Genomic DNA, 27,611 nt, shown 5'->3' with positions numbered 1-27,611 from the left:
AAAAACAGACATCCACCTCCCTTCTCTTCTGCCGCTGATCCTGCCCATGCTCCCATTGGCTGAGCCCAACAAGAAGTACCTCCCTCTCCTCCGGTCTCTGATCCCTGCCCATGCTCCCATTGGCTGAGCCCAACAGGAATCGTGGCTGCAGTCTGCACAGGCCCACCTCCAGAGCACAGAGCAAGGTGGATTGGTCACTCTGGACCGGGTTGTGAGAGGTGGGGAATCCTCGGGACAGCGTATGTTTGGGTGGTGATACCTTCATCTATCTAGTGTGGGAGCCAACTGTTTTGAGAGAACCAGTGCTGGGTCAGCAGCTCTCTGAGGAACTAAAGACACAGACGCGCGCCATACACGTGGTCTCAGAGCTCGCAGTGGGGTGGACAAACAAGAAAACAGACCCGACTGTGGAAAACAAGTGTCATGAGAGACAAAGCTGCTTGCCCCGGGGAACCGGGGAGGGAAGAAACACATTCTGTGGAAGTCCATTGTCGCCAAGGGGGGGACGGGTATTATGTGGCGTCCAGATTAGCGGTTCTCCAGTGGGGAAGATACTACCTTTCAGGGGACATTTGGCAAAAAAATTCACGTATGTTTGTGGTTGTCACAACTGGCATCTGGCATCTAGTGGGCAGGGACCAGAGATGCTGCTCAACATCCTACCATAACAGGACAGCCCCACAGCAGAGTTATCCAGACTAAGATGTCAGTAATGCCGAGAGGCTGAGAAATCCTGGCCTAGATAAGAAACAGGAGCTGTCAAGGCACCCTGGGCTCTGAGAGAGTGGGTTGGAGGGAGAGGCTCGGCACGGTGGGAGCTTAGGATATGGGAGCAGAGGGGACAGGTGGGAGAGAGAGAGAGAGGGGGCGAGAGGCAGGTGAGAACGGGTCCTGCGTGCTGGGCTCCAGAGGTCGTTGAGTGTGAGGTGAGCCAGAGGGGGAGCTCAGCAGGAGAAGGACCTGGTTATATCTGTGCTTGGAAAGAGCTCTCTTGAACAATGTGGAGGAAGGGAGGTGGGTGACACTGGAGGAGGCAGGGAGCAGAGAAGAAGGCACTGCAATTTCACAGGTGAGAGGTTCCAAACGCCGAGCTGAGCAGTGGAGCAAAGCTCGGGGCCAAGGGGCAAGCTTTAGAGATTGGGGTGGCGGAGCGTACATGACTGATGGCCCCTGAGATGAGGGGTTGCTGAGAGGAAAGGGAGGTTGAAGTGATGAATAGCTATTTGCTTGAGTCATTCTCTCAGTGAAGAAAAGGCATCAGTATTGGCAGGTGCTGCCATGAAAAGACCCTGGGCAGACCCTGGCCACTTCTAGCCCAGCACGTCTGCATTGCCTGCATGGGAACTTCAGGCCCGTGGCTTCGGCTTCTCTCCCTTCAGGAAGTCAGGCCCAGAGCAGTGTTCTCCAGAATTCTCTGGAGGCGAGAAACAGATCAAGGGGATGGTGCCAGAGAGATAGTGGGGAGCCCAAAGGAGGAGCTGTCACAGCCATGCCACTCCCACATCTAACCACAGATTTTGGTGTCTCGTAGGAGGTGCTCCATTTACTGCGAGGGGCATCACAGGAAGTCACACTCCTACTTTGCCGACCCCCTCCAGGTGCACTGCCTGAGATAGACCAGGGATGGCAGGTAAGATGGGGTGGTACCTGCTGGTGCCTTCAAGCACCCCTTTTCTTGTCTGGTGGGTCCTGAGAAACCCCACTTTGTTTTAGGTAGGGTTCAACGCCATTTTCTTCCACTGGGGCAGGAAAATAGCTGGCCTCCAAACGTCAGTCTGTGAGAAGTTCATGAGATTCTATCTCTCTCTTCTCCTTGCCCTCCCTACTCTGCCTCTCCAATGTTTGGGTCTTCCTGTAGAGAAGTAACATGTTTAGATCTTGTCTGTGAATCTTCTGGAGCCAGGGCCTCTGGCAGCCCAAGCCTCAGAGAGGGGAAACCAGGATCAAGGGGAATACATACAAAACCAGACTGAGGGAAGGTAAGAATTTCCATTGTGAGGAATGAAATGGAGAACAGGATGTATGTCCACCCTCCTAAAGCATGAATTAGACATGTATGGTCTAGTGCAAAGAAGAGGCATTGAAATCAGGAAAATTCAGAATTTTTGCTTTGATACCTATATTAGGTTCTCCAGAGAAATAGAATCTACAGGGTGTGTATGTGTGTGGGTATATGGGTAGTTGGAGGTGGGGGGCAGTTAGGGCATGGGCTCACGTGGTTGTGGGGGGTGCAGTCTAAATTCTGAAGAATAGGCTGGTAACGTAGGGAGGAGTTGATGTTGCAGTGTGCATCCCAAGGCAAACTGGAGGCAGAATTCCTTCTTTCTTGGGGATGTCAGTTGTTTTTTCCTAAGGCCCTCAACTGATTGAATGAGGCTGACCTACATCATGGAGGGTAATCTGCTTTACTCAAAATCTGCTGATTTAAATGCAAATCTCATCTAAAAAATGCCTTCCCAGAAACATCCAGACTCCTGTTTGACCACGTGCCTTGGTTCTGTGGCCTAGCCAAGTTGACAGATAAAATTGATCGCAATGCCACTTGTGGGGTCCCCGGGACACAGACTCTGCAGCAGAGATTTGAGTGCAGGAGGTTTATGGAGCCAGCTCTTGGGGACACCCCTGTGAGGGTGAGGGAGGCAGGGTTGGACAGTCAGGGAAGTTACTGTGTGCAGCTGCAATGGGGGCCTGTGTTCATGCCACAGGGAGCTTTGGAGCTGGGATGGCCCCTCTGAGCCGTCTTGAATTAGGGCAAGAGAGCCTGTGCCTTTGCATTTTGTATCAACCAGCACTGGAGTGGGGCTGCCCCAGAGGGGACCTGACTTTGGCTGAGACAGCTCCCTTGAGTTGAGCATGATTCCTGCGGAAAGGCTAGCTGTGAGCTGTCAGTACCCAGCATTCCCAGCAGCTGGGAGATGAGGGATTCGTCCTGGGGAGGGATCTGTGTGGGTACCCTGCAATCACCTGCACCTGTTCTGCCACTCACTGCCTGCATGGACCTTGGGACAATTGCCTGACTTCTCTAGGTCTCATGAGTCTTCATTTATAAGATGTGGATAAAATCGGTCCCTTATCACTGGGGTGACAGTCACCAGAGATATCACAGGGGATTTTGTGACCCAGATCCTTTTGATTCTTGGACTCCAAGAGGTCATTTGATATACACTTTGGTGTATAAAATTGCCAAGGAAAGGAAATCAGAAAGCTGCCAGCTTGGAAAAGAAGGTAGGTGTAGCAGTTGTGTTGAGCAACTGACCAGGGTGCGAAGGTCAAGCTTCACATGCACAAAGATCAGGCCACAGGGCTTGTGTCTTGTGTTTTTGCTGAGGTATCTGGGAAATGCCAGGAAAAAATGGTCCTTCTGTTCTGGAGAATAGATCCACCTAGGAGGACCCAGAAAAGTCCTGTGCGAGGGCTTAGAGTGAGGTATGGTAGGCATGCTTTCTCTCTCCTCAGACAGGAAGGCCAAGTGGAAGAGGAATTTTCATTCATTCATGTGGCTTCAGAGGTCAGATAGAAGACCAATGAAGGGAGCATTTAGTTCATAACTAGAATAAAGTGATCATGGAAAGGAGGCAGTCATACAAAATCTAGAGTAAAGTCAATCCAAGCAGAAGTGATAGCAGGTGTGAAGGAACGAACCTGGATGTTTGAGGGACAAAAAGTAACAGGTGTGCCTGGACTGCAGTTAATGGAGGGGAACGTGGAAGGGGAGAAGCTATAGCGGGAGTCAGGGGCCACATTGTGTAGGGACTTATAGGTCTTGGCCATGTGCGGATTGCATCTTGGCTGCGATGGGAGGCCACGGGGCTGGAGGTGGTTTGAGGGTGAAGGGTTAGGCAGGAGCATACCCTCGTCTGGTCTATACTTTAGAAAGACCACTGAGCTGGAGATGGACTGGAGCACAGAAGCCCTCAGTCATTCAAGTAAGATACTGCATGCAGCTTGGAATCAGGTTGCAGGCAAATAGTTGATAATAAGTAGTCAGATGTAGGATGCATCTGGGGGGTAGAGCCCAAAGGATTACTTTTGGCTTAGATGTGGTCAGATGGAAAGAGAGCAAAGTTTGCCTTGGACAACTGGTTGAATGACGATACTACTTGCCGAGACGGAATGTATTTACAGAATGCAGCTTAAAGTACGCGGCAGAGAAGTGGTAGTTCTTAGTAGCATCTAGAACTGAAATGCCATAGAACAGTCAGGGGGAGATGTCAATTAGGCATTTGTTTATGGAGACCTGGCATGAGGTCAGGGCTGGAAAAGGTAGATTTGGGAATTGTCAGCAAATAATGTTATTTGAAGCCATGACATGGATGAGATCACCCTGGGAAAGAGTGCAGAGAAGTAAGCCATGGGATCTGCCCAAACACTGAAAGGTCCAATTCAAAGAAATGAGACAGCAGGGGCACCTGGGTGGATCAGTCGGTTAAGTGTCCAACTCTTGGTTTCAGCTCAGGTCATGATGTCACAGTTTGTGAGTTTGAGCCCTGCACTGGGCTCCACGCTGATGATGTGGACACTGCTTGGAATTCTCTGTCTCCTTCTCTCTCTGCCCTTTCCCCACTCGCACTGTCTTTCTCTCAAACTAAATAAACTTAAAAAAAAAAAAAAAAAAGAAATGAGACAGCAGAAGAGTAGGGGCCTGAGAGTGGTAGGAAAACCAGCAAGGGCAGAGTTCAAAGGAAACTCAAGTAGAGTAAGTGAGTAAAGGATGCTCTCAAGGACGGAGAAGCCAGTTATGTTGCTAGGAGACAGAGTGAGGTGAAGACAGAGAATTGTCCTTTGGCTTTAGAAGACATAGGTCACTGGAGACCCTGATCAGAGCTCCTTTATTTGAATGATGTAGGCAGAGGCCTGGGTGGAGTGGGTGCAAGGAGAAGTGGGGAGACACTGACAGAAATAGTGAGTACAGGCACGCATTTGAAGAACAGAGAAATGAATGACTTGGTGCTTGGAGGAGGTTGGGACAGGGATGCAGGCTGGTCGACTGATTGCTGTGGGGAGGTGAAGGATTCTTATCTGAATGTGCCCATTTTCACTGTCAAGTAAGAGGCAAGGTCAGGGGGATGGTTGAGGAGAGAGATGAGAAATAGAGTAGAGGGAGAGAGAATAGGAGAGAACAGTAAACTGACTTCACAAAGGAAGTGGAGAACGATTATCTAGAAGTCTTGAGTGCCCACTTGACACCTGTGCCCATACGCTTGGCATTAGTCAGTGGCTCAGAAGCAGGCATAAAGCCCACATAGAATGTCACTAGGAATTGGAATTACAATATGGCACCTGCATATAACACTGAATCGAAGCAAAATGGAGGCACGTAACACAGAATGGGAACTCGGGGTTTTCTTTATTTTTAAGGGAGTGTTTATGGGATAGAACCATGGAATCTTAGCAGAGGAAGAGGGTGGAGTTAGTAGGGAAGTGGTGGTGGTAACGTACCATGGACTGGAAGCCTTGAAGAGGGTGAAGGATTGCTATAGAGTGAGTACTGGGGATGATGAGTTGGCGGGAGAGGAATGGTTGAAAATGAGATTTTGGAGGTCTCATTACAAGAGAAAATATAAATGCTCTTACTATTTATTCTTATCTCATCCACTTCAAATTTTAATTTTTGGTATATCCCTTATAATTTACATTGTGTATCAGTGGACTAATAAGAATTCGTGGTTTATAATTAAATAAAAGTGTAGCTTTGGAAACATAGCCCCCTCTCGTTTGGAGGAGTGGGCAATTGGCAAGGCGAGGAGATATCCAGTGTCGGGGGCAGAGTAATAGTATCTGTGTTACAGGTGAGGGCAGGGATGGGAGCTCAGCCCTGTCTGGCTCTAAAGTCTGTGTTCTCTGTCACATCAGGGGTGTAGGTCATGGGACGGAAGTGCTAAAAGATAATTTTCAGGAAAAGGTAAAATCATGACTCTCACATAGATGTAGAAATGAATATATGTTAAAGATTTTATCTAACCCATTCAGTGAAGGAACCAGGTAGATATTAAAACTGGTTCGAAAGAGATTTCAGAGGAAAACAAATTTGTTTATACAGAGTTATGAAATAGCTCAAAGTGGGAAATACAGTACAGTCAGATAACCCAGAAAGTTGTGCTGTAAACAATGCATAGTTTCCATCGACGTCTAGATTTTTTTCTCCAATAGAAAGTTGAACGGTGTTAATGTGCACAGTGTGTCATCAAAATCAGAACCTAAAAGGCCCAACAGGGATGTAAACAGTTGAGAGCAATCAAGTAATGTTTGGAGAAGTGAGGGGGACACCTAGGGAAGGGAATCAGGATGGGAAGGGAGATGAGGCTGTGAAAAGGAGCCATCATGGATGAGGACAGATAAAGACAAGAGTTTACAAAACTCATTTCTTATTGGAAAGTGAGAGAAAGAGTCAGTGTTACTTCTGCTTCCATGTTTTTTTGAAGTTTTTAAATTATTAAAAATAATGTTTACATTTATCAAGAGCTTCCAATGCCTGAAGCTAAGGGGTTTAGAGATGGTTACTTGGGTCATCTCGGGCCCAGTGGGAGCTGGGGTCCTGACAGCGGGAGACTGACCCCAGAGTCCATCTTTTAACTGCTTTGCCCTACAATCACAAAAAAAAAATGGTTATTTTTAAAAGAAGCACTTTTTAGACTTTGCTTAGTGTGCACCATTGATCCAATAACCCTTAGCATTTCTTTTAATAGACACCCGTGCTCTCAGCAGACAAAGAATTCACCAGGGCAACTTGCACTGACTCTGAGCAGAGCCCGAGTCTGGATCAAGAGGACAGCCGGAGGGACAGTGCCTCCCCAGACACAGGGGAAAGCTTGGGTCCCAGGCCCGAGTCTTTCCAAAAGGCCACTGGCAAGGCACAATGGGACCAGGACATAGAGAGACCCTGGGCCACTTCCTCGATGCGTCCTCAGGATTCCCCCCCTCATTTATGCAGACTTCAGCAAGAAATGGATGCATCCACATTGGCCACCTCTTTGGAAAAGGATATGAGGCAAAACTGCTATTCGGTTTGCGATGTCAGGGGACTTGAAAGGTAAGAATCACCACGTTCGCAGACACTTTGTAAATGGTATGCATTTCATTGCTAGAAATTGCAATCAGTTAATAACTGTGTTCAGATGCTTACTGGGCCCAGGACTCTGCTAGGCCTTTGGAAGGGAGGTGGGAAAAAAAGAAGCATAAGGTTTGGAGTGGCTGCAACCACAGTTTGTGAGCTTTTGGGAAAGCTACCCTCACCCCATGGTCCCCTAGTACCCTTGGAGCCTGAGGATGGCAGGCCTCTGTTTTTTCCCAGCACACAAACCTTTGTGCTGCATTCTGCATGGCTTTTTAAAGCATTGTGGTAAGAAAGAAGGTCCCTGGTATGCATCATCATTTTTTATTGCTAATGTTACACTTTACAGCCAATACCAGCTTAAAAAAAATCTATGTCTTCAAACACCAGACTGAAACGTTCATTTTCATAGCCGCTTTTAAAAAGTTCGTTTATTTATTTTGAGAGGTGGGGGCAGGAGGGGCAGAGAGAGAGGGAGGGAGAGACTCCCAAGTAGGCTCTGCACCTTCAGCGCAGAGCCCGATGAGGGGCTTGAACCCACGAACCGTGAGAGTCAAGAGTAGATGCTTAACCAACTGGGCCACCCAGGTGCCCCATTAATAGCCATTTTAACTCAGGCTTCATTTTGTGCCCATCCCCCACAAGTATTTCCAGTTTTCCATCCTGTTCTGCTGAAAAACATTCTCTTTGATTCAGTTTGACGGTATTTATCATGTAGAGTCAAGGTGCAGGGGAACCCGTTAGGAGCAGAGAGAAGGTACAAATACTAAGAAAGGGTGAGATACTACTTTGAGGCACGTGCTAGCTAGATACACAGGCACAAAGCAGGCAAATAATGAGGAACAATGGTTTGTGTTTGACGCTGTATAAACCCACTGCTAGGAAATGGCTCTTTTTTGTTGCTCATCCTGGAAGACTAACTAGGGCAGATCTGTAGGGACTGATAGGTGACATGAAGTCTGAGGCAGCAGGTGTAATGAATGCAGTTAGGCAGGGCGAGATCTGTGACTAACAGGTGCCAGGCATGTGTTCCCTAAAAGCATCCAGACACAATTTTTATAAGTATACTGCACCCGCCAAACAAAAACTAGTGTGCCAAGTAGAACAGAGTGGGCAAGCATGATTCACCAGTAGAATTCATTTTCATTGTCTGAAAATGCATAAATACAAGTGTATTTATAGCTTCTTACAATTGCATTCTAGGCAGTAATAGATACACTTGATCACATGATAAAGGAAATAATCTACAGAGGTTTATCCAAGGACAACTATTAGTGTTATCTTATAGGAAATATAGAAGGAACTGTACTTCCTTATAGGCATGAAGCTCCTCTTTTGGATTTTTAAAAGTTTTACTGCCAGAGAGTTCAGGGTGATGGATGGAAATGACGAGCATTGGATTATAAAGTGACTGTGGGTTTAGGTACAATACTGGAGTTTAACTTGCCATGTGCTTGTAATCTGATATAGTTATCAGCTATTAATAATTGGCTTGTTTGTTTTTACTAATTGTTAGTTTGATCACTGTTTCATTCATGAAGTCACAGAATCTGGGCGTTGTTCGATAAAAAATGATCTAATCAAACCTCATATCCCGTCGTGAAATCTGTTGTGTAATATCCCCGCAATAGGGGGCCTGCTTTGCTTGAATACCTCCAGCGATGCAGAACTTGCTACCCCTTTTTTTTTTTAAGGTTTATTCATTTTTTAGGGACAGAGACAGAGCATGAGTGGGGGAGGGGTAGAGAGAGAGGGAGACAAAGAATCTGAAGCAGGCTCCAGGCTCTGAACTGTCAGCACAGAGCCCGATTCGGGGCTCGAACCCATGACCTAAGCTGGTCGGACACTCAACCACCTGAGCCACCCAGGCACCCCAGAACTTGCTACCTCTTAAAGTGGCCTGTTTTATCACCATGTGGTTGTTGATCAGAAAGTGCTTCCTTGTTCTGTCTTCTACTTATACATACATGCTTGTGTCCTCCTATCTTTTTTGTCATTATTTTTGCAAGAAATATCACATTATATTATTTTTCTGAATCAAATTAAATTTGACTTAGTGTTCCTACTTGAAAGGGTGTACCCGATGTCCAAAATATTCCATCTTTGGAGGGGGTTTTTCTCTCCTAGAGTTACACAAGATTCCTGAGGGCTTTTCCAGAACATTCTGGGAGCACTTTTGATATTCAGTTGGTTGTGGTTGCTGCCCCATGCTTGTTGCCCAGGCCGATGTGGTCCAGGGAGTCACAAGTAGGACAGTCTTACTGTTTCTCTGTCCTGGCTCCCTTCATGGTCAACACCTCCCCTTTGCACTTCACCTTTCCTGTGACGGTCCTGGTAATGACGATGCTCTGTCTTCTCACATTTCCTTACTTCACTTTTACCAAGTTTTCTTCCCCTTATTCAGGGACCTTTCTCTGTCTCTGAAGGAAGGACTCAAACCACGTTAGCTTCTCCTCTAATGGGACACTAGCTTGCTCTAGATGCATATATAGTGACTGTCTCCTATGGGAAGAAAAGCACGACACATGCCCAGCCGCCTCTGAACACATTCCCCCAGTTCCTGGTGGGGTTGTGGCTCTTTGCAGATGCCTTTTAGAAGTGTCTGTACCTCGGTTCTGAGGTGGCTGTCCCAGGCAACTGCTCTTTCTACAGTTTAGAACAAAAAGAGCATGGACTCCTTGACTGTCTAGCCTTGGCTTCAGCTCTACCACATACTATGTGTGCCTGGAGTGTTGACTTCTCGGAGCTTGAGGTTTCTCAAATGTAAACAAAGACCACAACAGCCCCACAGGGCACCTTGCGGGTCAAAAGAAGTAACACAGGCAGAGTGTTATCACAGCGCCTGGCTCCTGGCTCGCAGCGGGAACTTAACACAAGTCAGTTTCTTTCTCTTTCTTGAATTATTTCCAGCTAAAGAACAGGTCCTGTCAACTGAAATTCCTAGCAAACTTCCAGAATTTACTGTCTACCAGGTGGCTACTCTTAAAGCCAGGTGGCTGCCGGCACCCCAGCAAGCCCAGAGTACTCATAGAGAAGATGAGATTTTACTTTTCTTTCCTTCCTTTCTCTTTTCTTTTACAGTTGTATATCTGGAGACTGCCATATCGCAGTAGGTCTTTAGAAAGCATGTTAATAAAGCAGTACAGTATATTTCCATGGAGGAAGGTTAGAACTGTGTGCCTGCTGGAAGGATGGCTTGGCACTTGGCTAAAGTTGCATCTTATGCAAGGTTTATTTCTAAAGTTAGGGCATAAGGCAAAAATCACATCAAGTCACATCTCCCTGGAACATCACTTTGGAAGGCGCAATGTTATTTGCTCCCCTGGTAGGGGGACAGATCACCTTTTCTTTGGTTGAACCTCAGGTGAAGGGCCTTGCTGTCTGCCAAATGTTTATCTTTAAATGCTGGACTCAGAGGAATGAATGGGGATGGCAGATTCAAGGCTTCCACTTGGCCTAGGGGCTACCACGCCCCTAGGGGCTACACACTCTGACCCCCTCACCTCTTGCAAGGAGCTTACTAGAAAGATTGGAGGAAGATGGTGGCGGGCCGTAAGGGGTGAACTATCAGGCACTGCAGTGGCCCGTGGGCACGTGTTGCCACCTGCTTGTCCTCTGCCTGGAGGGAGGAGGGGGGCAGGTTCCTGCTCGGGACAGGGTGGGGTGCGGTGTGGGCTGGACCTCAGCAGCGGGCTGGATTTCCCATTTTCTGATGAAACTTCCACATTGTCCCCTTCCATGTTTACAAGAAAATGCATTTTCTACACAATTTGGTCAAGTGCTTTAAGGTTTTAAACTGATTTTTCCTCAAAGTGCTTAGTGATTTTAAATATTATTTTCTTAGAGTGAGTGTTCCCCTTTTATTCCTGGTAGCATACAGTCTCCTTTTTGTGCATGTGAATGTGCATATATTTACATGAAACACACATTGACATATACCTGTAGGTCTCCTGAGCAGAAATAACGACTTTTTGACAGTGAAACTCAGGTTGGGACAGACATGCCACTTCTCCCAGGGAGGAGGACAGGCTCTTTGGGGGTTTGGGGGCCTGTAGCTATTGAGGGGCACCAGAGCTGAGTTTACAAGAAAGAGGCGTTTCGAGAAAGGGAAGGGAGGACAGCGGGCACATAATAAAGCCAACCCATTGCTTTGGGTGTGGGGACAGAGGCTGATAAATGAGGATTTGCGTGTTTGGTGAAAAGCTAAACCTGTGCATTTTTTTTTAGATTTTCCTACTCACCCTCTCTAACCAGGCTTTCGACAGATATTTTCTGAGCACATTCTCTGCATGTTTGAAGCACTGTACAAAATGCTCTGCCGTCTGTATGGACTGCTTTTTCTAATCAAAAGGTGTGTGTGGTGACCTTTGGGCAGCCCCTGGAAGGCTTATTCTTCATGTTGTGTCTGCGTCTTCACTGCCAGACAATGCGCCCCACTCACCGTTCATCTGCCTCCTGTGTCACACCAGGAGTAAATGTCACTCCAGCTGGCTGCCTTTCCAAATAGGCACTTTCTCAGCGCTCAGAAAAGGACTCGATATTTGCACAGAGTGCTTTGAAGGTCACCTGCTTGAGTTGTTCCCAGCCTCCCGCTTTGGCCCTTTCCCTCTAACCCCTCTGTTGAAACGGCATTCATAGTCATAGCGATAACAGCCCCTCCTATTTACTGAGGACTTACCCTGCACCAGGAGCCATGGACGGATGTACCAGAATTGTGTATTCTAAGCATCCCAGAAATCCTATAAATTTCTCGACCTTCTCACTTTTCAGATGGGAAAACTGAGGTCCCAGAGAAGTTAATAAGCTTTCCCGAGAACCGAAGTCATGGCCTAGAACTGAGGCATAGCTCTGCTTTTGATGCCATGTCCTCTGGCAAGTCCCCCATGGTCTCCTGGGCTCCGTAAGGAGCTCTCCTTGCTCCCATAATGCTCTGTGCTGCCGCTCCTATAGCACTTTCTCCCTGGATTGTAACATTTGTTCACCACTCACTCTTCCCATTAAATCAGGGGATCCTCAGGCACAGGGGCCATCCATATCTTATCCAATGTTCAGAACAGTCTCTGGCAGGAGCTGTTTGGACCCTGGCTGGCTCTCCTACGATGTGCTGTGATGATCATCCTGAAAGCAAGGCAAGATGGGGAGAGGAGTTTCTTATCAATGCTGGAAGACACATGGGTTTCTGTTTTCTAGTCCTGAATTGGACAGGGATGATGAGGAAGGGGACATGTGCCATCTACCTGAAGCCACTTCTCCCACTGTGGAAAATGAAGCCTATCTTACCATCAACTCTGCATGGGAAGGCCAGCTACTCTGTGAAGAATGTTTGGAGGCAGATTCAGGGACCATTCCCTTGCCACAGTTCTGTTCTTGGAGTGCCCTCTCGGAGTCTTTGCCTGCAGAAGAGGCTTGTGAGAGTGACAGTGAATGGGAAGACCTGGAGGAGGCTGTGGACCCGGAAGATGGCACCCTCAGGTGGGTGTCACTCTGGGTGGACTGAGGCTGGGCTCAGTGTTCAGTCCACTTTGGCTGGGTCATGGTCTATGGGCATCACCTCGTTCCCCTTGCATCCCCTCAAGGTGGGGGGTCACACCTCGTCATGGATTCGCCACAGCCCATGTTCCATGACAACACCCTATAAGATAGGGTCACTGTCATTCCCATTTGGGACTTTCCCAAGGTCACACAGTGGGTAAGTGACAGTCATAAATCATCCCAGCTCTTTTATTCCATGGACCACACATTCGGGGCCTTCCTCAGCTGCCATCTATATGTGGCCCAGTGCCCTGTGTCTTTTGGGAGGGCTGCTTGTGAAGTGCTCATTCCTCTTTGGTGTGCTCTTGCCTACCCTTGGGCTACATAGATTTCAGAGAAGTGTCTCGGTGCCCTGTAGTGCAGTCCTTCTCAACAGCCTCTGTGGCTCACAGTGAGCTCTTTTTTTTTTTTTTTATTTAAAAAAAAAATTTTTTTTTCAACATTTATTTATTTTTGGGACAGAGAGAGACAGAGCATGAACGGGGGAGGGGCAGAGAGAGAGGGAGACACAGAATCGGAAACAGGCTCCAGGCTCTGAGCCATCAGCCCAGAGCCTGACGCGGAGCTCGAACTCCCGGACCGCGAGATCGTGACCTGGCTGAAGTCGGACGCTTAACCGACTGCGCCACCCAGGCGCCCCTGTGAGCTCTTTTTTGATCGAGAAAGTCATTCTGTTAACTCAGGATGCCACCAGAAGTTGGGACTGGGTCAGAGAGCTGGAGGCAGATTGTACCGATGAAGACGAGGGAAGAGTAAATGTGACAAAAATCCTCTGACTAGGAGCAGAGCGGGTTAAACTCTTGACAGGTTGGTAAACCCACCCAATGTTCTGTTAAAGTGCGTATAACATATGTTGTTCCAGTATTTTATTATTTATTTATTTATTTATTTACTTATTTAAAAACATTTTTAAATGTTTGTTCATTTTTGAGAAACAGAGAGAGAGAGAGGAAGAGAGAGATAGTGGGGGGGGGGGCAGAGAGAGAGACAGGCAGAGAATCAGAAGCAGACTCTGTGTTATCCGCAAAACGCCTGACGTGGGGCTTGAACTCATGAACCCGGAGATCATGACCTGAGCCAAAGTGGGATGCTCAACTGACTGAGCCACCCAGGTGCTCCTTTTCCTTTAAAAGAATTTTTTTTAGGGGTGCCTGGGTGGCTTGGTTGGTTAAGCATCCCACTTCAGCTCAGGTCATGATCTGAAGTGAGTTGTGAGTTCGAGCCCCACATTGGGCTCTGTGCTGACAGCTCAGAGCCTGGAGCCTGCATCAGATTCTGTGTCTCCCTCTTTTCTCCTCCCCTGCTCGTGCTCTATCTCTCTCTGTCTCACAAAAATAAACATTAAAAAATTAAAAAAAAATTTTAAAACATTTATTCATTTTTGAGTGTGTGTGTGTGTGTGTGTGAGAGAGAGAGAGAGAGAGAGAGAGAGAGAGAGAAAAAGAAAGAGAGGAGGGGCAGAGAGAGGGAGTCAGAGAATTGTTCCATTATTTAAAAAATGCTAAATACTCAAGAAACTTTCATATAAACACATATTCAAGGCACCTTGAAACTTACTGAGGCATCAGCTCACGAAGATTTGGGTGTACCTGAGACAGTCTTGTTCACTTTTAGCCCATTGTGTCATAGCTACATTTTTACCACAAATGACTGACCTGGATTTCTTAGAGGACAATGGCAGGCAAGCTAATAAGGTGGGTGGCTATTTGAAATTCAAATATGACAAAAGGACTGGTTCTTATCTGAAATAGGAAGCAACAAGTTCATAGAGGAGATCATGTGGGGGCTTTGAAGACCATGCCTACCATCCATGGGAAAGTTGGACACTGACGGCTTTGAGGATGATGCAATGATGGATTCATACAAGTGTGGAGCAGGCAGGGTGTGGCTTATATGTGGAGGGAAATATTTCCAGAGTGGGCTCCTCAGGGCTGGGGAGCTAAGAGCATGGGGTAAGCAATGCTTTTGGGACCTACAGGGAAACAAGTAAGGACCCCAAGTGTCAGTACTTATGAAATGTCCCAGGAAATCTGCTGTTCCCCTGGAGACTGAAGCAGGTAGCAGAGAAGAGACAATAGGGCTTTTTGGTTGGAGGGGCTCAGGCTCCGAGCCTGCCTCCATCACTTACTAGGGGGGTAACCTGCAGCAAACGACTTTTAAACCATCTAAGACTCAGCTGACTACCAAATGGAGATAGCAAAAGCCACCTCATTCTGTAAGAGAGGACAATGCGTGTCAAGGGTATAGCACACTGCCTGGTGAGTAAGGACTCAAGAAGTGTTAGTGCATTTTAGTCATAAATCACAAAAGAGACTGTCTCTCCAGTGAGATGGTGCAACCTTAGGAACCCATTCAATACTGGTTTTTTTTTTTTTTCTGTGTAGACAAAGGAACTGGGCAACTTTGTCAGACTTGCCCTCTAACTTGAGGGGCGGGTAGAAGTATTGGTCCATGGCAAGGGTGTCAGGATCTGGGTAGACTGAATAGCCCTCTGCTATGACAGTGGCTTGGGATGTCATTAGGCCTAGGCCCGCCACAGTCACTTATCCCACCCTGCTGATAGAAGGCAGGCCTGCAGGGAAGTGCTTAAGTGAGCTCTCAGCCTGGGCTCCTTGGAGCAGCCCACAGATGAGCTTCAAGGCATCTGTGCATCTCTACAGTTAGAATATTGACTTGCATGCTTCTTTTGGAAAAAGCAGCTCTTTTTTTTTGTTTGAAAAAGCAACTCTTAACATTCTTTAAATTCTCTAAGTGGTCCACAATCTCTTAAAGATTAAGGGTCTCTGTTGTATATATTCTCTCTTTCATCCTGGAAGTGGGGAGGGTATAAAGAGGATTTTCCTTATGGATGGAGTCATGCATTCTTTAAAACCATATAACAGATTATTTTCTTTGGTCCTTTTAGACAATGAGATAATAAATAATTTCATTTAGCCCTCATATCAACTTTGAAAGATATTCTTATTCCTCTTTTATAAATGGCACTTAGGTTTTTTTAATTTGCCCAAAATCACACAGCCAGAAGGGGCAGATTCACACTGCATCTGTCTGGTTGAACTCTTGGTGCATTTTTACATTTCCTCTAGAATGTGTGTTCCACATGCACTTGTGTAACACACATGTCTTTGCCTCAGATGTCATAAGTCCTACTAGTTCTCTCACAAAATATTTCTCTCTTAGGAAGCTAAAACAATCCCTGCTGTCTGGTGGGATCGAGAAGGCAATTAAACTGTTCTCTTTGGGAAAGGCTAGGGCCAAATGGTGAGGCCAACCAGTAAAAGCTGCCTGTTGTTTTAGGTGAACAGAGAAAGTTGGACAGTCACCCAAGGCAGAACCCAAGGTTTCTGCATGCACATCCTTTTGACAGTGATCACATGGAAGATGCCTCAGATGCCCTTGATCCCGAGAATGTACGCATGAGCCCTACAACCAGGAAAGAAGCCTGTGAGTCCCCGAGAAGGCAACATGGAATGGAGGGTCTGGCCCAGTTAAGAACTAACTTCAAGAAGATCATGCCTGTCAGTTCTGAGACTCATTTTGAATAGTGGTCATGACCTCTCCTCGGTTCTGGGGTTTATGTCCAATAAAGCTTGGTGTCTGTGTGTGTGCGTGCGTGCACAAGTGCGCTCACAAGGGTTTCCCCTTGTGAAAGGATTTGAGAACCAACCACCTATGTCAAGATAAGCCAGCTCAGGGTGAGGTCTCGCTGCTGCCCTGGTACACACCTTCAGGGACAGATGCAGTGTTCCAGTTTCCACTCTTTAGTTCTCCATTGGTTGAGGGAGTTTCCATGGCCTTCAAAGTGCTGTCAGTTCCCTCAAGGGAATCTGCTGAGAGACGGCTCAAAGGCCATGGGAGTAATGTGTTTTGACATCTTTCTGTGTTCCTCCTGTGCAACTCCATATGGTTGTAGATTCTTTTAAAAGCATTTTCCTTTTGAACTCCACAACCTGATCCTAAAGATTCTATGAAGGAAAAATAAGATGGCAACATGTAATAAAAAAGAAAGAGCAAAGTGGTAGATCCGGCATTATCAGATATTATGATATATAGCCACGGCCATAAGAAGAAGCTAATATTACGTGGGATTAGCTGGGGGACACAGTGTGCGCCAAGGAACACGCTTAGCATGACACAAGAGGGGATACGTGGCAGTCAGCATTTCAACATGGGGAAGGAAGATGCCTTCATACACATAACTGGAAAAGAGGATTTGATTCAAATCTCACTTCATCTATTAAAATTACAGACCGTTTGATTAGGAAAAAAAAAGCAACACAGAGAAAAGCTGGTGAAAGCAGATTCTAGTCTCACCAGATCTACACAGGAATAACACACTTCTGGCCTACAGCAATAAAAAAAAGCATAACAAGGAAGAACTACAGAGTTGACAGTATTGAGAACGTAAAAACTTCTGTGCAGCAACGATGACAAAATTAATGTAGAAATAGGTGCAATGGATGGGGAAGCATTTACATAATTGTGAATAAAGATTAATACCTATAATATTTAGAAATCCCATTATAGTTTATAATAGATTAATAAAGGATTTCAGTAGCTGGTGTACACAATAAAAATGCAAATGGTGGACAAATACATATTCTGTTTAAAAAAGTTTTTTTTAACGTTTGTTTATTTTTGAGAGAGAGAGACATAGTGTGAGCAGGGGAGGGGCAGAGAAAGAGGGAGACACAGAATCCGAAGCGGGCTCCAGGCTCTGAGCTGTCAACACAGAGCCCAGACGTGAGGCTTGAACCCTGAACCATGAGATCATGACTTGAGCCGAAGTTGGACACTTAAGCGACTATGCCAGCCAGGCACCCTGACAAATACATAGCCTAATCAAAATAATCTCAATGGGTTAGTTTGTGTTCACATTTGCAAAATTAAAAAAAAATACTATCCAATTTTGGCAAAATTTGGGTGAAATTGGTATAATCAGAAATACCAAAAGCCATATAAATGCTTATGCCCAATACCTCACAGTGCCAGTCTTCAGAATTTATCCCAAAGGAATAATTCAGAATAAGAAAAAAAAATACCCACATATTTCAAGATGTTCATTGGAGTGCTCTCTCTGAAAACAACTTGAAAATGGTGAAAATCCCTTAGAATATAGTTATGTTAAAGACAGTTATGTCAGCATGGTGAAAAAATTGAATAGAATAAAAATGGCAGAGAATAAAATATGGTGATATTAAAGACAGTATGGTAAAAAAAAAAAGACAATTATGGGATGGTAGCATAATGGGATATTATGTAGCAAAGAGGACAATAAACCAAATACGGAAAGTCACGACTTAGAGCAGTGTTTGGTATAATAACATCAAGTTGCATGTTGAAATGGCGTACTAATGACATCCACAGAAAGGCATATGCACATACACACAGACTAGTATAGTGAGGGAGTAGAAATCACTCGGGTTGGATGATAGATTAAGAGAATACATTTTGTTAAAAAATACCTTTACTTTTTTTTTTTTTTAATTTTTTTTCCCAATGTTTATTTATTTTTGGCACAGAGAGAGACAGAGCATGAAAGGGGGAGGGGCAGAGAGAGAGGGAGACACAGAATCGGAAACAGGCTCCAGGCTCTGAGCCATCAGCCCAGAGCCTGACGCGGGGCTCGAACTCACGGACTGTGAGATCGTGACCTGGCTGAAGTCGGACGCTTAACCAACTGTGCCACCCAGGCGCCCCAAAAAATACCTTTACTTTTCTATATTACTTGTATAACGAATTTTAAGTTGAAAATAAAAAGACTGGACCAGAAAAAAAAAAAAAAAAAAGACAACAGACAAACACAAAGGTTTAGAAAAGCCTATGCTCTAAAATTTAATTTACGAATTCTTCTCCATGTGCTTTGATTCCTAATTTCTTGTTTTCTTTGTGAGAGAAGTCTGACAGATCCATTGCCTTGTTTTGTTATTAATTAAAGAGAAATTTCCGGGCATCTGAACAGTCTTGTTTCAAATGCACTCAGGGCTGGAGCCAGCTTCCTCGGTGCACTATTACACGGTTTCACAGACCTCAAGTTTAGGGAATTAAGCATGCAATGAAGTGAATAAATAACAGTATTTACAATTTTGGAACTGCTTGTGCTCTGCTGAACCCTGGTTGCTTATTTCCTTTTTGGAAAAGAAATGGATGCCTACAGGTTCAAAATGAATCTAGTCCTCCTCCTTAGGGGAAAGGACCCCCCTTCCCCCCAGGGGTGTTAACCCATTTGAGCCATATCTCATGAAGAACATGTTAATTTGCCTTGGGTGGACTTGACTGCAGCTGCTACTTGCTTTGTTTCAGGGCAAATGTTGGAAAGGACAGTGCAGTCCTAAGGGACTCAGACCACTGAGCGCAAACTGCTTCCCTGTCTGGCTTCTGCATTGCACATCCTCAAATCTGGCTGTACCTAAGTCAAGTCAACTACAGAGGGTGTTAAAAATACAACTTCACTGGCCTCACCCCTGGAGATTCTAAACCAGCAGGGTTGGGGTAAAAACCAGAGAACTGTCCTTTTATCAAGCTCAGCAGAGGATCGTATATATGGCCAGATTTGGAAAGCATGGATGCACACTCTTCAAGACTTTGCTTGGCTCTCCCATCCTTCCTCTCTGCCATAAATATTTATTAAGCTTCTGTTATGTGCCAGTACGCCATGTGTATGAGGTTGCCCAAACATATACACGGTCACCACTAAATTGTAGAGCTAAGGCGGGCTTCCCAACTCCACTTAGCAAAGATGTGAATTCTCCCTGACAAAGTTTAATTTAGAGGTGTAATGGGATTCCTGTCAAGTTCCCTTCAAGGTATTTCGCAGATATAGACAAGTGTCTTCTAAACTTTATTTTATACATTTTGTATTTTAAATATAATTTATATAAATAAAAAATATGTTCTGAAAAGTCACAGGCCCTAGAATAACTGAAATAATTTTGAACATGTAGAATGAATAGCTGTGTCCAACATCAAGGCTTACTAGATAGCTACCTTCATTAAGTGTAGTATGGCAGAGGGATAGACATACAGATCCATAGAATAGAATAAAGAACCCAGAAATAAACCTATACATATATTTTCAACTGATTTTTGACAAAGGTGCAGAAGAAATTTAATGGAAAGAAAGTAGCCTTTCAATAAATATTGCTGAAACATTTGGACATCCACAGACCAAAAAAAAAAAAAAAAAAAAAAGGGACTGACCTAAACATCACAACTTGTACAAAAATGAACCCAAAGTGGATCACAGACTTAAATGTAAATGTAAAACTATGGGACTTTCAGAAAACAAACAAACAAAAACAAACAAGAAAGCCTTGGGATTGAGGGCTAGGCAAGGAGTTCTTAGACTTGACATCAAAAGCATGACACATAAAACGAAAATGGTAAATTGGTATTTTGCTCTGTGAAAGATTCTATTAAAAGGGTGAAAAAACAGGAGTGTCTGGGTGGCTCAGTTGGTTGAGCATTTGACTCTTGATTTTGGCTTAGGTTATGATCCCAGGTTTGTGGGACAGAGCCCTGTGTTGGGCTCCATGATGAGCATGGAATCTGCTTAAGATTTTCTCTCTCTCTCTCTCTCTCTCTCCCTCTGATCCTCTTTCTTGTTCATGTGTGCATTCTCTTTTGCACTCTCTCTGTCTCTCTAAAAAAAAAAAAGAAAGGTGGGGGAAAGTATTTGCAAACCACATATCCAACAAAGACTAGTATGTAGAATATACAGAGAACTCTCAAAACTCCACAGTAAAAAGCCAAAATCCAATTAGAAAATAGGCAAAGGTATGAACAGGTATTTCCCTGAGGATTATATACAGGTGACAAGCAAGCACAGGAAAAGATGTTCAACCTTATTAGCTATTAAGGAAATGCAAAAATCAAACCACAATAAGGTATCTCTATATACATATCAGAATGGTAAATAAATAGTGACACCACCAAATGCTGGTGAAGATGTGGACAACCTGGGCCACTCATGCATTGCCAGTGGGACTGTAAAATGGTGTAGTCACTCTGGAGAATAGTTTGGCAGTTTCTTATAAAAAAGTAAGTATGCAGTTACCATGAGACTCAGAACTTGAGATTAGGCATTTATCTCAGAGAAGTGGAAACATTTTCGTACAAAGATCTGTATATTAATGTTCAGAGAAGCTTTATTTATAATAGCCCCAAACTGGAAATAATCCAGATGCTTTTCAACCAGGTGAATCGTTAAACAAACCATGGTATATCCATACCCCAAAGGGTGAATTATGCATGTTTTTTTTTCAACGTTTATTTATTTTTGGGACAGAGAGAGACAGAGCATGAACGGGGGAGGGGCAGAGAGAGAGGGAGACACAGAATCGGAAACAGGCTCCAGGCTCTGAGCCATCAGCCCAGAGCCTGACGCGGGGCTCGAACTCACGGACCGCGAGATCGTGACCTGGCTGAAGTCGGACGCTTAACCGACTGCCCCATCCAGGCGCCCCATGAATTATGCATGTTTGGATGGTTCTCTGGAGAATTCCGCCAAGAAGCCAGTCACAAAAGTGTGTGCAGTATGATTCCATTTGTATGACACTCTTGAAGTGACGAAGTTCTAGAAATGGAGAACCTACCCATATGATAAAATTGGATAGAACAGAACACACACACACACACACACACACACACACACACACACTCAATCTATCTGATTGAGAGATAGATCAATGTCAATATCCTGGTTGTGATACTATACTAGTTGTATAATAATAAAGTTGTTATCCTTAGAGCAAACTGGTAAAGGTCCAGGGGATCATCTGTATTGTTTCTTATAACTGCATGTGAATCTATAATTACCTCAAAATAAAAAAGTTTAATTAAAAACAATGGTTTTCTCAACTCTGCTTTAACCATATTGCGGCTGCTCCATGTACTGGCAGGGTGGGTTCTGCATTAAGTCATAGATCCATTGACCAAGAGTGAGAGCTCTCAGCTTCTGCCGCCAGTCTGTGTCTGACTCTCCCACAGTACATCTACATCATGCTATTGCTGCGACACTTCAAGTATATATATTTTTTTCATAAATTGCAATTTCATCCTTCAGCTACACAAATCTCGGTTGCCGAATAAGTGACTCAGCTTCAGAGTCAAGCAATCCTAGAGAGAAATCATCAGGAAGAATATGGGAACAGCTCTACATGTTTCTGCCCCATTTTCCATTTGACACACATTCACCGAGTACCTACCATACAGCAGGCTCTGGGCAAGGCGCAGGGGGTAGAGATGACCATGGATGGCAGTTACTTGCTGGGGGCTTGTGTCTTGTGAAGGAGATAAAACACAGACACATTACTATCAATGGGAATAGTGCTAGAATGATGGTATAGAAAAAAGTAATGTAGAGAGAAAAGGGATTCTTTTTCCCCAGAAGGAAATATTAATGCTACCTGAGGGGAGGGTCTGCGATGGGGTAGCAAGATGTTCCCCTAAGAGGAGAGGCATAAGCCTTGAAGAGCATGGGAATGATTCAGCATAAAGACAGAGTAAGCAGGGGGCTGAGAGGCAGGAGAGGAGCCGAGGACGGGGTGTGGACAGATTATGAACTAAGCTTGGCTTTTCAGCAGTGTTCGTTATAATAAGAACTCTCATCAGAAAGATTAATCTCATTTGTGGGGTGGAGGAAGGATTGGTATAGGGAGAGACAAAAAGTAATCAGATCACTTTGGAGACCACTGCTGATTCCAGAGCAGAAGGAATGGTGGGCCCATCAACTAGGATGGGTATGATCAAGGAATATCATATTTGGTGATCAGTTTGGTTTTATACATTCTGAATTTGAGATGTCTCTGGATCTGAGGTACCCCAGAAGGATGTTTTCATTAAGATGGGATCACCATGAATTCCATTGCAAAGGGCGACATCACTGAGGGCTCAAGGTAATGCCATGGTGTGGTTTTATCTACGAGAGTTTCTGTAGAACAGACCCTAAGGCTAACAGTGCTATGAGGTGCTAACATATAAAGGGAGCAGCAGCAGAGGGACAGCCCCATGCAGCGGTCTCCCTTCTTCATTCAGTGAACTACTCCAGTCACCTCCCCTGGCAAGCCAGCAGCACTGGTGATCACCCACCCATAGCTTATAAGGGTTTAGAGGGTAAGGAGGCCAGGAATGGACAATTCCCCTGAAAACAGATGTTGGAATGCTATGGTATTTTCCCTTCCATACCTGTGAGGGAGGGTGGCGCTTTTCCCCGTATGAGAGAACTTTAAGATAATAATTTATAAGGCTTGATGTGTGTCTCCTGAAGTTGGAGGTGGGGGGGGGGGACACACGGGTGTGTAGCTGCATCCCAACAGACTCTAAGCCAAGTGTGGGTGATGGTCCAGTGGGCCAAAGAAACGACCCAGACACAGATGTCAAGACATTGGTTTACTCCTGCAACTTACATACAAGGAGTCCGTAAGTGGCTGACTGGACAAAGCAACCATTGCTGGGATCTACATGCAGCAAGCTTTTATAATGTAGCAACTAGCCTAGCAACTATCTGTAGCCTCTCCTTCCTACATGGCCAGCATTCCAAGGAGATGAAGGCCTGCTGTCTGGACATTCTTCATTACAAGGGAGGCGCTCCGGGTTGATTACCCCCAGAGCCCCTGACCTTGAATGCTGAACAACATGTTCTTCTGCATATTCTTCTTGATGGGAATATACAAGGAGGATGGGATCTCTGCATTCTCAAGATAGCGATGAACATGGACACTCACAGTGTGCTCGCACAAGCTAGCTATCCAGCACGTACCGGACAAAAGTCTTCGTGTCTAATCCATGCCTGAGCCATGTAAGGGTGAGAGGTGATGGCAGAAAAAATAAGCCTGGTGGGGGGGGGGGGGGCAAAGAGAAAAAGGACTGCCCAGGAATAAATTGTCATACCCTTGGTAGGGTAAGGACGTGGAAGCTTTTCTTATAGTCAAGTGGCCCTACAGGTGGGGCACAGCCTACAGCTCTTGTAAAATAAGTAGGCATGACCCAACCAGAGAGAGAGAGAGAGAGAGAGAGAGAGAGAGAGGAGTGTCAGAGCCTCCGCTCACACAGAGGGTGTGTCAGTGAGAATCCTAAAAAGCCCCCTTCTGTGGCCGATACATTATGCAAAGGTGGCCTTTTCTCCCTTTGACAAGCCCCTCATCGGGGGACAAAAACCAAGTTGGCATTTTGGCCCTCACTTACCCATTTGTCTGGCACCTGTACTCATAGCACAGACTACATAAACTCATTGGTACTCTGGAGTAGGGGAGCAGAGGGAGGGCATTGTAAACAGCTGTCCAGAGACAACATCACCCAGGCAATGGAGTTGCGCCTGGAGACACCTTGCAGGGGAGTTGTTGGGGAAACCACAAGATTCTCTCCCAGCACAAACAGCTGACTCAAAATACCTGCAGAGCCCAGAGGGCCCAGGGCTGCGTTCCAGCTGCAGAGATATCAGGCACTGGGTCTACAAAGTAGGATGTGGGTGTGAAGCTGAGTGAGGAGGAGAAACTGATATGTCCATTTCCCATACCCGTTTCCAACCCAAAGCAGTCCCAGCCTCAAGGGCAGAGAGCTTAACAGATCAGAAGACAGAGGGAATCTTACACTGAAATGGGACTGTTCTGGGTGCTCATAGTTATGGGCCTGCCCAAGATTTGATATACAAGGGCCCAGGAAAAAGATGCATCTGGATATCGAACTTGAATGGCACTGGAAGGAAACAAAGACGTTGTCTTCTGTGTGCCCCCTTTTCTGTCTAGCTAATAAGATGCAATCAGCTGATGACATCTGTATTCTTGCTGTAGAGCCCAGGGCTTGGCACAGACCAAGCGGTAATACATGAGGGTTGAAAGGCATCCATCCAGCTCCCCTGTTAGAATCTGTCAGTGTTTGCAGTTCACTTTCTGCCACATCATGATTTTACTGTTAATAAGTAGAGCTGGAAGCGGAAGGCGGGGCATTTATGTACAAGAGTTGGTGACAGGCGAGCCTGCCAACTTAGCGGCTCTCCTTGTCAAAGCCTCCGGATTCCTTCCCTCTCCGTGTGGTGTGTGCCTGCGGAACGATGGGCTGGTTGACACTCTGCAAACAGATGAGCAGCAGCTAATGGTCAATCAATTAATATTTATTGGGCATCTACCATGTGCCAGGCTCAGGGACCGGGCAGCGGGGAATTCACAACGAGGTAAGTGTGTGTCCTTCTGCTCTTTAAATAAAACAGTTTTCGGCTCCCACTGGGCTTTTTATTGGCGTTGCACTTTCCACAATTTATTTTTATAGAGCCTTTTATGTGAAGTGTCTCAAAGCTAAGCAGAGAGAAAGAAACACACAGAAAGGCCCCATGGCTTCTTCCAAGCTCACGATCCCCATCCACTCACGCTTGGTGGCGCTGGGTGTGAAGAACATCATCTAAAAATAAATCAGGCTGCCAAGCAGAGGCCTGGGCCGTGACGGATCCGACGGAAGGGTAGTATTGCTGAAAAGATTCTTTTCTTTCCTGCCGGTGTTTCTTATTCTTAGTTATGTCCTCTTCCCTGGGTCAAACCAAGTTTAGAAAACTCTGGACTTGAGCGTGGACCTTGCTGATTGTGAAAACATGCCTTTGGGTTCTGAGGTCCTCGGTGCACACTGCTTACTGGAGTCTGGAAGCCCCTCATGGGTCCTCTCTGATTGTGTCTGGAGACCCATGGCTTGGGATGAGGGGCCATTTTGTCAGTAAATTCTTGTACTTGAAAGAAGCAGAAGGGCCCCACCTCAGCAGAGAGCAGGTCTTTGGCTGGCCTTCAGGTGCATCCAAGAGGGAGCCTGGATGTCCAGACCTGGATGTCCAGACCAGGGGTGGGGTGCAGACTGTGAGATGACACAGTCAGCGTTACCTCTTTGTGCTGGTCACTGCTATTCCCCCATCTGAGCTTTCCCAGGGATCTGTAGTGAGCCCCAGGCACAGCAGGACAGGAGGAGGTGGTGTCTGGGGGCGGGGGGGAGTGGGGAGAGCAGAGAGGGGATAACCAAGAGACTCCATAGGTAGCCTGGAAAGGGAACCTGGATGGATGGACTACGAGAGGCAGAACTGGGCTGGAGGACCACATTGGGACCAGGCCTGCAGTAAGCACCAAGGGTTGTGTGGTGAAGAGTCCTGTAAGGTTGAGTTCTGGAGCCCAAAGGAAAGGGAATATTAGCAACCTAGTCTCCTAGACCTGCTTTTGGAATGACCGCGACATCAATATGCCTGGTCTAATTTGTGGAGGGTATCCAGCCTTACCCACAACAGGACAGAGACCATGGCTGCAGCGGGTCCTTTGCTTAGAGAGAAACAGACAATGAGAGATAGAAACAGCACAGAAACTCTGGAAGATCCACAGCCCTAGCAAACTCTGTGAATCCATCCTTCTGGGAAAGGGAAACAGGATTTAGCACCAGACACAGTGCTGGATGCTTCTGTACTTTGTCTCATTAAGCACTTACAACCCTATGGACTCTTTTTAAGTTTATTTTGAGAGAGATAGCATGAATGGGGGAGGGGCAGCAAGAGAGGGAGAGAGAGAATCCCAAGGAGGCTCTGTGCTGGGACTCAATCTCATGAACCATGAGATCATGACCTGAGCTGAAATCAAGAGTGTGCTTAACCGACTGAGCCATCCAGGTGCCCCTGGACTCTTTTTTTTTTTTTTTTTTTAAAGAAACTGAGGCAGAAATTAGGAAGTAACTTGCTTCAGGTCACCAGCTATTCAGTAGCAGAGCAGGGATTGAAATCTAGGCCTGCAAGACTCTTTGCACTACTGGTGACTGGTTAGACACAAGAGTTTGAAAAGGCCTCCAAAGCATGGCAGAAAGTTTGGTAACATACTACATCGTTCTTTCAATTTTCCACAGAAGCAACCAAGAAAAGCCTTCTGGGTTGCTGGCCTCTGAGATTATTGTGTGGTTTAGCGGAAGGTTGGTGGATAGAGACCTCAGGATCCACTTTGACCAAGTGTTCATTTAGTTTCCATTCAGGGATTTCCTGACGCTGTGGGTGGAAATTCTTTCTTCTGTGTGTCCCTAAGATAGCCTTCTATGTAGGGACATATAACAGTATACATAACATTTCAATTCATTCATGCTGTTCATGTTTGTGAAATGGTGACCACGGCAGAGTTCTGATATTAGAGACTATGAAAAACAAAAGATACATCAGACAAGGGGGTCTGTCTTTAAAAGGAATCTTACCCTGGCACTGGTACGGCTTGCCTGGAGGGTGCCTTGGCTGCTAAGGCAAAACCAGGACTCTGATGGAGAGAAGGCAGCTACCTATTGTCAGTGACTCCTAGAGCAGGAAGCTGACCCCTCCATGCCTGGACAGAGGGTGGCCGTTTTTGCTGAGTCCGCCTTCAGCTTAAGGATATGGCTGTCTTCTTTGGACCAACACTGACGACCGTGGGCTGAGCCAGGCAGGTCTTGTCAGGACTTCAAGGGAAATGGATCTGCTAGAATGGCTCAGGTCAGGACCAAATGGAGAGAGATGTACTCACCAAGATGAAAAGATTCCAGCTTCGTGGATTGAGGCAATGTTTACATCCTGAATTGCCCCTGCACCGACGATCCGAACAGAAACTCTCAACCGACCTGTAGCCAACTGACCTCGCACTCCGGCACGGGTTAGTGACTTCTGCAGTAGTCTATCCTGTCCAACGTTCCTAAATACTCTGTCCTGCTCTGACACTGCAAATCCACTCCTACTCTGGCCGCTCTGCAACTCAGTAGAGGGGGACAGTCAGAGGTACGTATGAACCAAGAGGCCATCCCTAGGGAACAAAGTCAGTGGTTCAAGATGTGGGCATGGCTCAGAGAGTTGCTGGCGTCAGGGCTCAGTTTAGGAAAGGGGTATGTACAGCGGGGTGGTGGACCAGCGACCCGCAGGGAGGCATCAGCTGGGTCCGCAGGGAGCGCTGTATGGCCTTGAAAGGCCAGCAGGGGAGGTACTGCAGGCTCCAGCCAGGCCAGCAGAGGGCGGTGGCACCGGGTGAGGCTCCAGTGCGCAGGCTCGCAGGCGTGGCTGGGATTG

General features: G+C 46.0%; 1 protein-coding gene and 1 long non-coding RNA gene across 6 annotated transcripts in view; one reads left to right on the top strand and one right to left on the bottom strand.

Annotated features, from left to right (window-relative positions):
• The window catches only part of FRMPD2 (FERM and PDZ domain containing 2), a 103,437-nt gene extending 86,256 nt beyond the window's left edge, over window positions 1-17,181 (top strand). For 2 of the 5 annotated variants that reach the window (XM_045437967.1, XM_045437969.1), the window contains 3 exons: window positions 1,532-1,630; window positions 6,687-7,030; window positions 11,279-11,988. In XM_045437967.1, the coding sequence (XP_045293923.1) occupies window positions 1,532-1,630; window positions 6,687-7,030; window positions 11,279-11,327 (492 nt within the window). In that variant the 3' untranslated portion in view covers window positions 11,328-11,988. Of the gene's footprint in view, window positions 1-1,531; window positions 1,631-6,686; window positions 7,031-11,278; window positions 11,989-12,241; window positions 12,524-13,266; window positions 13,391-15,880 lie in introns of those variants that run through there. The other 3 variants (XR_006701556.1, XM_045437966.1, XM_045437968.1) reach the window with 3 other exon arrangements.
• On the bottom strand, window positions 12,064-27,552 carry LOC123576731. The gene is made up of 4 exons (XR_006701557.1): window positions 27,079-27,552; window positions 21,790-21,864; window positions 16,309-16,548; window positions 12,064-12,169 (listed from the first exon to the last, which is right to left on the bottom strand). It is a non-coding gene; the product is annotated as an uncharacterized LOC123576731 (long non-coding RNA).
• Between the last annotated feature and the right edge of the window lie 59 nt (window positions 27,553-27,611).

The sequence above is a fragment of the Leopardus geoffroyi genome, chromosome D2, assembly GCF_018350155.1.
Source record: "Leopardus geoffroyi isolate Oge1 chromosome D2, O.geoffroyi_Oge1_pat1.0, whole genome shotgun sequence".
NCBI lineage: Eukaryota > Metazoa > Chordata > Mammalia > Carnivora > Felidae > Leopardus > Leopardus geoffroyi.
This window is presented reverse-complemented; position numbering and strand designations above follow the sequence as displayed.